General features: G+C 41.6%; 2 protein-coding genes across 2 annotated transcripts in view; one reads left to right on the top strand and one right to left on the bottom strand.

Moving 5' to 3' along the window:
• LOC107090149 (integral membrane protein GPR137-like) overlaps positions 1-6,141 on the top strand; it is an 11,255-nt gene extending 5,114 nt beyond the window's left edge. The window contains exons 5-8 of the mRNA XM_015383373.1: positions 1,173-1,322; positions 1,746-1,871; positions 1,957-2,075; positions 4,882-6,141. Of these exons, the coding sequence (XP_015238859.1) occupies positions 1,173-1,322; positions 1,746-1,871; positions 1,957-2,075; positions 4,882-4,978 (492 nt within the window). The 3' untranslated portion in view covers positions 4,979-6,141. The remainder of the gene's footprint in view (positions 1-1,172; positions 1,323-1,745; positions 1,872-1,956; positions 2,076-4,881) is intronic.
• A 2,509-nt stretch (positions 6,142-8,650) lies between these two features.
• The window catches only part of syvn1 (synoviolin 1), a 19,581-nt gene continuing 13,757 nt past the window's right edge, over positions 8,651-14,474 (bottom strand). Inside the window, exons 12-16 of the mRNA XM_015383401.1 lie at positions 13,203-13,352; positions 12,946-13,095; positions 9,883-10,066; positions 9,698-9,804; positions 8,651-9,569 (exon numbers count right to left, since the gene is read on the bottom strand). Coding sequence (XP_015238887.1) covers positions 9,358-9,569; positions 9,698-9,804; positions 9,883-10,066; positions 12,946-13,095; positions 13,203-13,352 — 803 coding nt within the window. The 3' untranslated portion in view covers positions 8,651-9,357. The remainder of the gene's footprint in view (positions 9,570-9,697; positions 9,805-9,882; positions 10,067-12,945; positions 13,096-13,202; positions 13,353-14,474) is intronic.

Below are 14,474 nucleotides of genomic sequence, written 5' to 3' on the forward strand. Positions count from 1 at the left end.
GTTGCTAACTGGTTAGCAAGATTATTCTGAGAAACCGGCTACAATCAAACTTGCTTGTGAACCTTCTGCCACAACAATCCCACCCTCTTGATAATCGACCAATCACATTCACTTTGTTCACTCCTGTAAAGTCGTCCACCACTCGGAATAATTCGGAATTGCAACCTTTGGAACAGCCGCTTCCCTGCGACTTTAAAGATGCATAGTCACTTAATATGGCTACAAAAAATCTGATGAAATCTTTGATCTTAATAAAATAAGGTTATATACACCAAGCGTCCATCCCGATCGTTTGCATTGTCCTTTTTGAGCCTAAATAGAGTTACAGCAACAAATGCGATGAGATGACGTCAACAGACATGGCGCAATCTGCTGGCTGTACTGCTGAACTATCATAAAGCCACATGGGGGCAGTTTATCTACATAATAGAGCCCTAACGTCCTGCAACACCTCGATGTAAAGCTCGGCGTGGTCGAAGACCAATTTATTTACTTTAAGAGTTGGAAAAATAGTTTTAACACGTTTTTTAGCAAAAAAAAAGTCAATTTCAAAGTGTCATCTATGCAGCCAATTCATCGGGATTATGATCCTACTGAAATATGCAGTTCTCTATTTGGAGAGCCAGACAAATGTATAAACTGGTTCTCTATAGTTCATAAAAAATATTTTAGTGCAGCAATAACGATCAGCGCTCGCTCTTTTTTCCTTTAGCATACATAACAATCCGTTCCTCAGGCGTTTGGTGTGAACGCACCATAATTTGTAGACAGTCCTTTCCAGAGATTCCCATCACAACATGGAGGAAAAAAAACAATTCCAAGAAAACAAACGTCACATAATGAATTAAAGCAAAGCGTCATTTTTTGCCCTGTGGGAGGAAGCTGAAGTACCTAGAAAGAGCGCAGACATGTATGGGGAGAACTTGCAAACTGCTTGATGAAAGCCCTCAGGGTGGCATTCCAACCCTGGACCTCTGACATAAAAAGGGAGGAACCCAGAAGTCTATTTTTGTTCCCAGTATTTCTACTGGGTTTCAGTTAGCCCAGTTAAACCAGCGGCGCAGTGTTTGTTTGTCGGAAATGGAACTTGAACATTTAAGCGTTTATCTATGACATGTCGTTTCCTGGGGGTGATAATAGAAACGAGTTAGCGATGCGTTTTCTTCCACCAGGGGACCACAGTGTGCCGCACAGCCACTCTGGGAGCTGCGGTGATCTTCCTGTTCTTCAGCCGCGCCTGCTACAACCTTACGGTCCTGTTCCTGTCTCAGATCTACAAGGTGGAATCCTTTGACTATGACTGGTACAACGTCTCTGACCAGGTGAGTTTCCAGCCGGTGTTCTGTCAGATCAGCTTACCTCATCAGACCAGCATACCTATAGTCAAGAGGCACGCACAAGACGTCAGATTTGCATTTATCCCTTTAGTTTTTTATGAAAAATAGACTTAAAACTACCTCAATGGGCGTGTATCCCTTTAGTCCTGTAAAAAAAAAAAAATTATTTACGCTTCAAAAAACACCAAAAAGTAAGTAATTAAATTGTTATTTTTTACACGACTAAAGGGATACACGCCCGTTGAGGTAATTTTAAGTCTATTTTTGGTACAAAACTAAAGGGATAAACGGGTATTGACTATGTGTATGCTGATCTGACAGAACCCTGGATCCACTGGATGGATCGTTTTCATAGACCTGATTGTGCTGGATGCCAGGTGTGTTGATTGTGTGTGTTTTGAGTTTTAGGCGGATTTGCAAAGTGAACTTGGTGACAGAGAATACCTTGCCTTTGGTGCCATCCTCTTCATCTGGGAGCTGCTCCCCACCAGCCTCCTCATCCTCTTCTTCAGAGTCCGCCGGCCAGCTCAGGAGGTGAGCTCGGAGTCTCTCAGCTGCTTCGCCTTTTTTCATCACACTAACATTTATCAGCGTTAAACTGCAGCTCTGTCCTTCGCAGACCAGCAGCTTAGAAATCAACAACAGGGTTCTGCCTCGTCCATATTTCTTCGATGACCCTGAAGGCAGCGATGATGAAATTCCGGCTCCCTGGGCTCGCAGCTCAGAGCAGAACCAAAGGTAGAACCAGTACAAACACAGAGAACTTCACACCAAGACCAATGGCTGATAATCTTAGATACTATTGGAAGTTAATGGATCATAACCATGGGTTCATGTTAGCTATATTTTTTATTTATTTTTTTATTTTATTTTAATCTATGCTCTGGATTACCCACAATTCCAAGTCGTAGTGTAAAAAATAAAATAGCGCAACTCAGCCGTTTCAACGGTTGCATATATTACCTGCGACATAGGAAATCAAGATGCTATGACTGAAAAAATTTGATTGACAGATGACCGTTGATATATGATTGGCAAGGCCAGGTGAGGCAAATTTATTTGTATAGCACAATTCAGTACAAAGACAATGCAAAGTGCTTTACATGATTAAAATATAGGAAAATAAAACGGAATCAAAGCAAGTAGGAAATAAATTAATTAATTAAAAAAATGCAGAAACAAAAAAGAACATTAAAAACAGTTAGACTAAAGACAATAAAAAAGTTGAACTAATGATGTTTTAGTTGAACTGTTTAACTAGAACAGTCGAAGGCAATCCTAAACAAATGTGTTTTTAGTCTTGATTTAAAGGAACTCAGGCTTTCCGCACTTTTACAGTTTTCTGGAAGTTTGTTCCAGATAAGTGGAGCCTAGGAACTAAATGCTGCTTCTCCATGTTTAGTTCTGGTTCTAGGTATGCAGAGCAGGCTGGAGCCAGAAGACCTGAGTGGTCTGGATTGGCCGAATTCAGTTGTTCAGGCTGACGTATAACTAACTGGCCTACATAAGATAACAATTAAAAAATAAAACACAGACTTAAAGATTTTAATAAATAGAAATTTTCTAACTTTTGGGATAATATAGTCTGATAAAGAGTACATTTATATACATGTTTAGGCCAGAATGATTCAACATTTAAATATGACTTCCCTACGATTTTAAAGGGAGCTTAGATCTGCTGTGAAGTGGTGCCATGACCCTCTGAAGTTTCTGAGTAAAGCAGCCTGCATAGAGCATCAATAGGCACTAAGAGCTGAATATTGATCTTAAAAAAATATATCTTAAACTAAACTAATAGTTGGATCAACATACGCTGTATTGCTTTAATGAAACTAAATCAACTTTGCTTATCTCTGACACTATTCCTTCTAAGCCAGTGCTAGCACTTTTACCACTGGAATTAGCAAAATAAAAGCACTTCCTGTTCCATTCATTTATTTTCTTACTAGATGTTTTTTATGTTGCAGTTAATACTTTAAATGTGAACATTTAAAATGTTTAAAATTGAGAACAGAGGTTTTCAGATGTGCATTCAGAAAAAGGTTTACTAATAATAAAAGTTCCCTGGCTGACTGTGAGGGAGGAGGAGCAACCTGTGCAAAGCTGCAGCCATGCGTGGTTAGCGGTGAGCTAGCCGACCTGGGTTTAATGAGAAAGCACTGATTCTAGTTTGTTTGAGACTTGATTCAAAGTTTGGGTGAAAAACCTGAGGCTTGACTGTAAAAAGCCAACAGATAAAGAAATGTGCCTGAGCTAGAGTCCTGTTTTTAGTGTTTGTTCAAATATGCAGAGGTGTCAAGTAACTGAGTGTAAATGCTGTACTTCAGTAGCTCTTTTTGGTATCTCTACTTGAGTAATATTTCTCTGAAGGACATTTACTCTCTAAATTTGAACACAGATCTCCAAATTTCTACACCTTTTTCTCCAAACGGTCACAATCTTTTTGTTTTGGCATCAATATGACATAAGAGCAGCGAAAAATCTGGGAAAATCTAGAGTGTGAGTAGAATCTGTCCAGTTGGAGCAAAGTTTGTTTATAGAAAAACACAGATAGTGGTACAGATGAAGACACTGAGAAACACTGCAGACCAGGGATCAGAGTCTGAGAGCCATTCTCCATCCGTCCACCTCTTTTAGGTTTTAGTTCTGTTTGAGTTTTAATGCAATTTGCAACTTTAATGCTGTGAACCAGAGCTCTAAAAAGTGTTCTTCTCACTATGCAGGATGCCTGTTCATCTCGGTATCTTTTATCCTGTCTCAATTATTAATTTGGAACAAAACTAAACGGTATTTATATTGTTGTTCTTTTTAAAAACACAGAGAACAAAACCGTAAAAAAAAAATGTTTGTACACAAAAATGTTTATTTTTAGGACTAGTTTAAATAAGCCTATTTAACAATTACATTTAGGTTTATAAACTAAAAAAAAAGTAAGTGCCAGTTTCAGCATTAATGCCTCTAAGGTTATTGTTTACCAAAAAAAAAAAAAAGAGTTTCTTTTACTCTGTTTTTCAAGAATTTCTCATAGAAGCACTTTTGTTATTTTTCTTAATATATTTGGGAAAGTTGGCGTTCCCTTTTATTACATCGACATTCATTTTTGTTCCTTCAAAATATCCATAGTTATAAGCTTATCCATTTATTGTCCTGGATTCCAAAAACACTATTGGCTTGAAATTTTGATTTTCAGAGTATTTCACTGAAATACTACTCCAGTGTTTTATTGTCATTACATTGTCACAAGTGTCTTGCTCAGAGACCCAGTGTGGCAGTCTGTGGGAGTGGGTTTCGAACTCACAACCTCAGGATCCCAAGCTCTATGCCACCACTCCCCCATTTATATAGAGCATATTAACAACACATCTCATCTTAAGGCACTTTACATTGTAGAATCTTTCCTTTCCTTTTAATTAAGTAAGGAATGGGAATACTTTAGACAATATATAGTTAACTTTAAATGAATGAATAAGAAACAAATAACCAGCAAACATCTCTACTTTAGGGTCTTTCTTTTTAACTTTTAGTGCTCCTTTTGCCTCTGCAGCTGGTGCGGACCAGAGACGGCGCCCCTCCTGTTCGCCAACAACCCTGCAGACCAGAGCCACCAGCACCACTCTTTCTACTCCACCCCTCAGAACTGAGGCCGAACCTCACCAACCAAGCCGCCATCTCAGGGGCACCAGGACCGCGCGCGCAGCTGGCGGCAAGTTGTTCCTCCTGCTCCGTGGTTGAATTTGCACTGAAAACCTCAGGAAAGCTAAGAAGATGCACCTTGTAGTATATTTTTTATAAAAGAGAACAGAAATGACTGTTTCTCAGACTTAAAGGGAACACTGTTATTGGGAGGATGACCCTAAAAGCACAGAGCTCCATGAAGGTCAACCTAATGTTTGTTTATTTATTAGTATTACTCACTGTGAAGCTGACTCTTATAGTTCATACGGTGTTTTTTTTTAGCTTCAGTGGACTTAAAGCAACTCAATTCTTAACTGCTTTTTAGTCCAATCCCCTAAAGGTGAAACAGGAAGTGGACTACAATACAGAGGTTTTAGTCAAGGTTTGTTTTGTTTTTTATGCGTCTCCATCCTGCAGCTACCAATGTGTAGTTTCTGTTTCTGGGGAAGCATTTATTTTATTTTTAAAGCAGTGGATTTTGTTTCTCCTTCTGTGAATCCATTTGTTTGACTGGATGATTTTAATTTATTTATGTTCTCTTTTTAGCTAAAATCTATTGTTTTCATTAATGCTCCATCAGAGAATATGCTTTTTTTTTTAATCATTCACCTCTCACTCTGCCCTCATAACTTACACAGCCTGCAGTCGACCAATAAACACATTGCTGTAAACCTGATCCTCCTGTTGCTAGGCAGATCTTTCTATGTAAGCAGGCTTATTGGGTTTAATTTAGTCTGTGGCAATAAATCTGGGATTAAATCTTGTTTTTAGTTCCAATCTGGTAGCGCTGCTTCATCAGACATTCCCGCACTCTTGATTATACCTCATGGTGCAATGAATGCACATTAATTGAAATGTTTTAAGTGAAACAACGGTGGCACTGACAGTAATTTACAATAAATGTAACTGACGTTTATATTTTAGACTTTTCTAAAGCTCTCTGTAGCTGTCTTACAAAGCTTCTTCTATCCTACCATCACAAACGTCAACATGCAGGCCTGTGTTTATTGGTCAGATGAGACCTATTAAGCTTTTTTGGCAATAAACTTAATTTTGATGTGGAGGAAAAACTTTGTGTCTACTGCTAAATGGAACTGGGGGGGGGGGAGCAGAAAATAAAAGCTGTGAATTAAAGTGAAAGTGAGTCGTGTTTGGTTCTTTCCTTTAACTAGAATAATGAGAGAGTTTTAAAGAAATGAACAGTTTGCTGGTTTCATGGCCATCTCAAGCTCAGGATCTAAATCCTACAGAAAACCTGCACGATGACTTAAAGGAAAACATCAGAAAGGACCCAGATATCTAGATGATCAGAAGTTTTCTTAGAAAATAAAAAAAAAATCTCTGGAGCAGCACATCTGGCTAGCTAAACTCACATTATATGGAGGCACTACTTGTTTTGTCTTTTCCTTTCAGTGTTACCGTAAGTTAAATCCCTCTATTTATATATAGGATTCATTTAATAAACCAGATCTGCAGCAAACTCACCTGAAGACAGATTCCTCTGCCACTTAGAATCATTCAAGCATCAGGGCTCTGTGCTGCACTGAAGGGGAACATGTTTCTAACGGTCTGCATGGTCGAAGGAAAAGATGTGCACTCTGTGAAATGTTAAGCTACGTTCTCAGCTGAAAGCATCTTTAAAGCTTAATTTGGTTCATAGAAAACATTTTCTAAATCAGTGCCTGGCACCATCATCGCTGTCTGAGCTTCACCAAATAAAGCTTGAAGATGATTTGAGGCAAAAAGAAGCTTTGCTAAAGTCAAACATCTGCTCTGTTGGACAAAAAGTTTTTTTTTCTGACCAACAGATTTCCTGAAATCTGAATCAATAACATGTTTTTATGCCGTTGGAGTTTTAAGATTCATTTTCTACCAATCTACTCAACGTTCTACTCAATGTTGCTTTTTCTCAGCTTATTCGTTCCCCTTTCTTTATCCATCATGTTTTTCACTTTTAAAAATCCAGCAGTCGGGTGTGCAGGTGATGCAGTGGTTAGCGCGCAGGACCCATGTACAGAGGCCTTAGTCCTCCATGCGGGCAACCGGGGTTTTGAATCCGACCTTTCCATCTCTCTCATACCCCTTTCCTGCCACCCTACCTCGAAAAAACGAGCCACTAGTGCCGCAAGAACTAAAAAGAAAAAACCCAGCAGTCCAGAGTATTGTGTTTTTCATGAATGCATGGAACAACCATGTGTTTTTTACTCAATTTTTTTTTTTTTTAGATCTACAGACAGGTAGATAATCCAGGGCCAAAGGGTAAAAAGCCTGTATAGAGGTCAGTTTCAACCGTGTGCATTTCCAGCTCTAACACACAGATCACCTGGTAAACAGGAGGAAGGAAAACAGATAAGGGGTTTTTCCTCTCTGCGTTATCCACCTCTGGATCTACAGACCGTTTGATGTTGAAGAGCAAAGAAGATTCACAAAATACTAAAGACATTTCTTTCTTTTTTTTTTTTCTGGGGCTCCTTTTCTCTGTAACCTTTTGAAATCTTAAAGATTAAAGTGCATCCTAATAATATTGGTCCGGTATTTTAATGGAAATTCCTGTCTTTATCTGGGAGGGTTTTTTTGAAACCCTATTAAATTAAAGGATTAATATACAATTGCTTTCCTGCTTTAAAACAAACATGAAAGGAACAAAAAACATCAGTTTTTCCATTTAATGAACCTGAAAAGGAATTAGATAAAATACTCCTATGCTATGGTCAAAAGATTAAAGCATTGTTATGAACTCACACCTTTGATTGCTGAGAAACCCTCTATATGCCTAAAGTTATAAGCCACTCTTACACTGTGCAATTATTTTCCCAATCTTTGCACGCAGCTACAGCTCACACTGTACGACAAAACCACAGGGTTTAATCGTACAGTGCGAGTTCACAGCTCACGATGCATGTTCTCACACTGCGCAACTGATGCGATCTAACTGCTAACACTATACGTCTAAAAACCACGTCGGACTCAGCTACGCAGTGAGATGGAGCTACTCGGACTCGTCTATCCGGAAGCCAAACGAGAAGAGGAGGAATATGAAGCTCACTAGAGTGAAAAGCGCTGCCCTGGCAGTTTGTGCAATATTGTGCTGAAAGCCCTAAAAAGAAAAGGCGACGACATATTTGGACAAAGACATGGCTGAGCAAAAGAAGATTAATTTCAAACTTGAATTTTCAAATTTGTCTGACTTTCTTCCGACCTTACGATTCCTAATTGGGAGGTGGTAGCGAGAGGTGCATCACCACTCGTTACACCCTGTACGCTACACGATGCTTGTGCAGGCTGAAGGTCAGCCAGATCGAAAAATACTTGCACAACTGGAGAATGGGCCCGTAAAGGGCAAAAAAAATGTACAGCGTATGCCCGGCTTTATACAAGACTCTCTGCAGGATGTATGCAGTGCATAGAGAAGATCAAAACTGCTTTTTTTTTTTTCTATTTTTCTTTAGTGCAAAAATTGGGAAAGCAGATAACGGTTCTTTGTTTTATCGCTTTGGTTCAAAAAAACATAAAAGAAAATACTGTTTTGTTTTTTTCCATTTTTGGTCTCAAACCAAAACACAGAACTGCCTGAATGTACGCTCCCCAGAAAGTCTACATAAAATAATGGTTTCAACCACAAAGAAGTGATTCAGAAATAATTCAGAAGTTTTAATTTAAACAGCCACACGTCACATCGCTGCAGCAGAAAACCTGTAGAAAAAGGCCAACATCCGCGGTCTCAATGCTGGGAGCATTCATACCCACATGCTCCACGGCTGCTTCAGTCGCTTTATTCCGCAGCACGAACACATTCTCCTATTAAAACCTTTTATACAGTATATACAGTCTCCAATAAATCACTATGTTACAGTGTCAGCAGTGGAATCAGGGTCAGAACCCAGGGAAACGAGGAGCCGCTCGGCTTCACTTGAACTGAACATAGTGGGTTAGCTGATGACTCCTCTGCTGTGGGACGTGTTCTTTACGGCGAGTGGGGGGCCACCTCCCCACTGAGGACGACTGGATTGAACCAAAGAGTTAAACAAGAGCAAAACTAGAGCTAAACGCAGACTCTCACACCGACCAATCACAGCCTCAACATGAGAGCTTTTCATGCCTCAACGTCCAAACGCCTGCAGAAGTCCGCTCTGGAGTTGATGAAATCAAAAAGAAAAAGAAAGAAGAAGAAGCGCTGCTGCTGTCTGACACAGAAGCGGTCGCGCCTTCCGACAGCTTGAGTCCAACTCGACAGCGTGAGAAACCTGAGCCTGTGGAAGGCGAGAGGCACCGAAGCAGCCATGAGTTATCTTTGAGTTCCTGATGGTTCAGAGCGACATGTTGCCCCCCGCCGCATAATGAAAAACTAGTTATCTGGAGGAGGGGGGGGCGATGAGGAAGACGGTGACGCTGTCTCTAGCTTGCGGAGGCGGCGGCGCCTCAGCTCAGCGGCGCTCGGCTCCCCGTTCTCGTCCTCCATCAGTTCTTCGTCCCAGTTTTCCTTTCTTTCCGACTCTGAAGTGGAGGAGGTGGAGTCGGCGGGCTGGGAGGAGACCGCGGCTCCACTCGCTGGATCCGCTGCAGGATAAAAGAAAGAAGAGCAGCGGTTAAGAAAGAGCTTCCGTTCCTCCGCCCCCCTTCTAACACCTCCTCTCTCGTTTTTAAACCAAAAGCAAATGTAATGGAGACTTGTATCAGTTACGTACAGGTGGAGGATTCCTTCTCTGTGGTCGAGCTCTGAGTGCTGCTGGCAGCTGCCTCCTGACTGGATCCTCCGGCTCCTGCAGCGCCGTCGCCCTCAGGCCGCGGAGGGCTGCGATGAAAGCAGCAGAACAAACACGTCAGCAGGTCACCAGATCGGCACCTCTCTACGTCTGCTGGTATAACTTACGTTAGCGTGGCGACGGTGCTAAGGTAGTGGTGGATGTTGAGCATAGCGGCGTCCAGCAGAGTGTGAATGTTCTGGAGACACTGCAGTCGGGCCTCCAGGCCCCGCCGCCCCTCAGCTTCCAGCTCCCTCAGCTCCTCTTCCGTCAGGCGAGACAGCGACGGAGGCGGGGGCGGCATCGACGACACTGGAGACGATCAGAAGAAAGTAGGAAACTTCACCTCAGCAGAACAGACAGATCATCACATACAGGTACATCTTAGAACAGCTGAGGATCTGGAAATATTCTTGGATACTTGTCACAACTTTTAGAAAGTTAAACTTATACAGATTATGTAGGCACATTAGAAGCTTTTATTTTTTTTGGTCATTTTCATAATTATGGATTAACAAAAATCCAATAATCAGTTGAGCGAATAAGCAGCATGTGGGTGTGTGGCTGTGCAATATTGTATTGAAAACACTGTGGGGCTCATTTTCTGGAAAAAGAACACGTTGTGAGGACTGACTGCTCTATGTGGGCCCCATGCCTGGAGCCCACGAGGGGAATTGCTGTTCTAGGGAAGGTGTCATATCTAAGACTAAAGGTGTGAACTAAAGTAGTAGGGAAACGGCTGTTCCAATCGTTGCATTTCCGAATTTTCCCGAGTGGTGCACGACTTTACACGAGTGAATAAAGCGAACATTTATTAAGGGGACGGAATTGTTGTGGCGGAAGGAACGCTACGGACAGAGGAAACATGCAAGAGGAGCAGAGTTTAGTGTCGGAGGTCGTGGATGAGTCTCCTCCGTCATACATTTTTTATTTAGAGGAGGAAAGCAGGGATGAAGATGTTGTGGAAGAGGACGCCAGGGCGGCAGAAGCTTGGTTTGGTGTAGAAGGCTTACAGCCGTACATGTTTGAGCCCTTGCCTCGCAACGCTGCCAGTTCTGTTAGCTCTACGCCTGCTGAAGACACAGACGTCTAGGGATGGGAATCGAAAACCGGTTCCTGTTCAGAACCGGTTCCGTGTGTTCCAATTCCACGGCACCGTTTAGCAGCTCGCTTAACAATTCTCTTAACAGTTCCAGGCAGCACCAGAGCCTAGCGCCGGGCACGACTTGCATCACATTTTTTGTGCAAGTTACTCACACGGCATTCTTAAGCAAGTACGACGTGACCAGGCGTAAGTCTAGAAAAGCAAAACCAAAAAAATGGCGCCCCATCGGGTAAAGCGATAGAAAGTTTGGCTTCATTTTAAGGAAGAGAAAGATGGCAACAAGGTGCTTTGCAATTATTGAAAAAGTGGCAATAACATCCGTGGGAGGAAATACATCCAACATGAAGAAACCCCTGCTGACACAACATGGCATACATTTTAACTAATGCTGTGTTTTTGATGCTTCCAGACAGAAGCTAAAGTTACAACCAGGATGGAAGGAAACTCTGGTGGTTAGTAGCTAGTTTTATATCACTGGCTGTGCTTAATGTGGTTCCTGGTAAATCATATGCCATTTCTGGAAATAAACCAATCTCCTACCTCTCTTTGGGTTTATTAAGGGAGTGTGCCTTTCTCGTTAATCCAGCCCTTCATTGCTAGCATGTTTAATTAGAACTACTGGTAGCTGGAATTCTTACATGATTCTGGCTATTGAGATGGATGTAAGAAAACCTGCTGCGAAGTTGCTCCGCAGTTCAGGCAGCGAGAGAAAGGTGACGCTGTTTATTTAAATCAGGGGGAGATGAGTTTATTTCCTAAAATTGTACAGCAATACTTTTTAATTAAACGGAATCGATAAGGAATCAAATCATTTCACAGAATCGATAAAGGAATCGGTATCGTGAAAATATAATCAATTCCCAATCCTACAGACGTCCATCCCCGTGAACACTGGGACGGAACTCAATGGGAAAGTAAATTATTCTTATTTCTTATTTCAACCGTTGCATATATTAGCTGCGACATATGAATCAAGATGCTATGACTGAAAAAATGTGATTGACAGATGAACGTTGATATATGATTGGCCGAACTAACTGGCCTGAATAAGATAATGGAAAATACAAAAAACAAAACAGATTTTAAGACAGGATTTTTTTTTTTAAATGGACATTTTTTAGATTTTGGGACAACATAGTCTGATAAAGAGTACATTTATATACATGTTTAAGCCAGAATGATTTGACATTTAAATATGATTTCCCTACGACTTTAAGTTGGGGTTAGCCAAGAATCCATAATGTTTAGGTCAAAGGTCACAGTAAGAGTTTATAAATGAGTCAGAAGTAAATGGAAAGTCTCAGCAGGTGTTCTGCAGGTCTGTGGGTACGTCTGCATGTGAGTGGTTGACATCCTCCATGAGGAGAAGCTGAAGGAAATCCCAGCTAGAGGAGATGCTGTATTCAGGTAGATTACTAGAAACATGTGAGGTGGAAAAGTACAAAAGCAAAGAGAGGATTGTCAAACAAATGCCATTGAGGAATTTGGAAGAGCCTCATAAAGAACGGATTGAGGCCGGAGTCGGTGCACCAAAAGCCGCTACGCTCTGATGAAGTCTACACATGACCATTTCTCAGCATCACGTTTAAGCAGGAAGGTCCCAGAATCTGGAGGAGGAGGAGTGGAGAGCTCCAGAATCGAAATTACTCTCCGTCTGGTGAGGCGTTTCCAGTCTGTGGAGGTTTGGGGAACCATCTACTCTACTGGTGTTGGTCCGATTTATTTTCTAAAGGCCAGAACATTTCAGACAAATCATGCTTCTTTCTGCTGATGAGCTGATTTTACTGCAAATCGTTGGTTCTGAGCTTGACCCGCCATCAAACTGAACTCCATGGAGAATCTATGATCTGTTGTCAGATGAGAAAAGCCAGGCCCAACAAGGCAGATGATCTGAGGGCTGGTATTCAAGCTACCTGAGCTTCCATGATGCCTCCAGAAAGCCTGATCGTCTCTGTATGCCATCCCACATTTAGGCACTGAATGCATAGGAATGGACCTACTTTAAGTTGGATCTAATCCTCCAATAAAAGACTTAAACTGCTGCTTTAACTTAAACTGTCAAACATCTCCAGAAACTGGAGCCTACCAAAGGGTGGAGGCGGTGGCATCGGCAGCCATGGAGCGGCAGGGAAGGGCGGAGGCGGGAAGGAGAAAGGGAATCCTGGAATTGCAGACCCTGGAGCAGCTGTTGATGACGTGGCACCGTCTGCAGCAGCTGACGCAGGCTCACTGGTGCCTTGTAAAAACAGATGCATTAGATGTTGAAAACATCAGCTGGGGAAAAACAAAATAATCTCAGTTTGGATCTGTCCAGCGGCTGAGATGGATGGGGGCGTCCTTTACCAGCTGCCTGAGCTGCCTCAGCGTTGCTCTGTGGAGGGTCAGTTGCACCAGGAGCTGGAGGCGGAGCCCCGGCTGCAGGAGGAGGGACGGCAGGAAAAGGACCCCAGAAAGGGAAGATTCCTGGAGGGAAGGCTGGAAGCATGCCAGGAGCTACAGGAAGAGAGGAAACCATGTTTAATAAACACAGAGAGAGCTAAAAAATGGACGGAGTCTCAATTCATTCTAGTTTATGTGTTGAGAGAAGCATCAGTGCCGACAGCTAAACTCTGATGGTTGAAATGTCAGGAAGGGAAGCAGTGACCAGCAAAGGTGGGTTTTACCTCTGCTTAAAATATAAACTATGGATGAAAAGCCAGAGCCATTTCTACAGGGTTAGAATAATAAAAAAAAAAAATCAAAATACAATAAACCAACAGGAAATCATCTGTGCTTCAGTCCTGCGCCTTTATGTTGACAAATCAGCGTGGAGCGTTCCCAGCTGGATATGTCTCCTCCTTTAGCTCGTTTCTTTCATAACTTTCCTAATTTTTAACCAGACTCCGAGAGAGCTAAAAAAAGCAGCCATTATATTAATGAAAAACAGAACATAAGGAAACTAAACCATCTCCATATTTGGCTCAGCTGTGCTTCTCAACCAGACGCTGGCAAAAATCCTCCAGATGTATTTAATTGTTAAAAAAGAAATGCAAAAAAGAGGCAGGAGGGATGCAGACGGCAGCGGCATGGAAGAAGATATTTAGGCAACATCTTGTTGCCCCTCGTGAAGAGAATTTGACTGTAAGAGCATTAGATAAAGATATACAATTAATAGTATATACTTCAAAGTGCAGTCCAAATCTCACCACCCGATCCGTTCCGTAAGCACGATCCATCCTGCGCATGCACAAACAGAACAACTTCCTGGTAGGCAATACTTTGTTTTTCTTACTTTATTATTATTTTGTCTTTTTTCCGGCGGGCTGTTCCTTTTGATTATTATTGTATTTGCGTAAATATTGCATATTCTAAAAACAAAAAAAGCAATACAGTTAAATAGCCTTTCGAACGTTACTTGGACTGCTCTGAGCATGTCCGATGATGACATCATGCAATGCAAATGGAAAGAATGTAAATCGTATCAGTTTCTTCCAGAAAAGTCTTTAATACTTTCTATATGATGTACTTTAGCATTCTTTAATGTTTTACGTATATACATAATTATTTTCAGTTCCGTTATTACGTATTCTTTTGGTGATCCGGATCTTATTATTCTGTTCGCACATGCTCAGGACG

The sequence above is a fragment of the Cyprinodon variegatus genome, unplaced genomic scaffold, assembly GCF_000732505.1.
Source record: "Cyprinodon variegatus isolate N-32 unplaced genomic scaffold, C_variegatus-1.0 Scaffold283, whole genome shotgun sequence".
In the NCBI taxonomy this organism is placed as follows: Eukaryota; Metazoa; Chordata; class Actinopteri; order Cyprinodontiformes; family Cyprinodontidae; genus Cyprinodon; species Cyprinodon variegatus.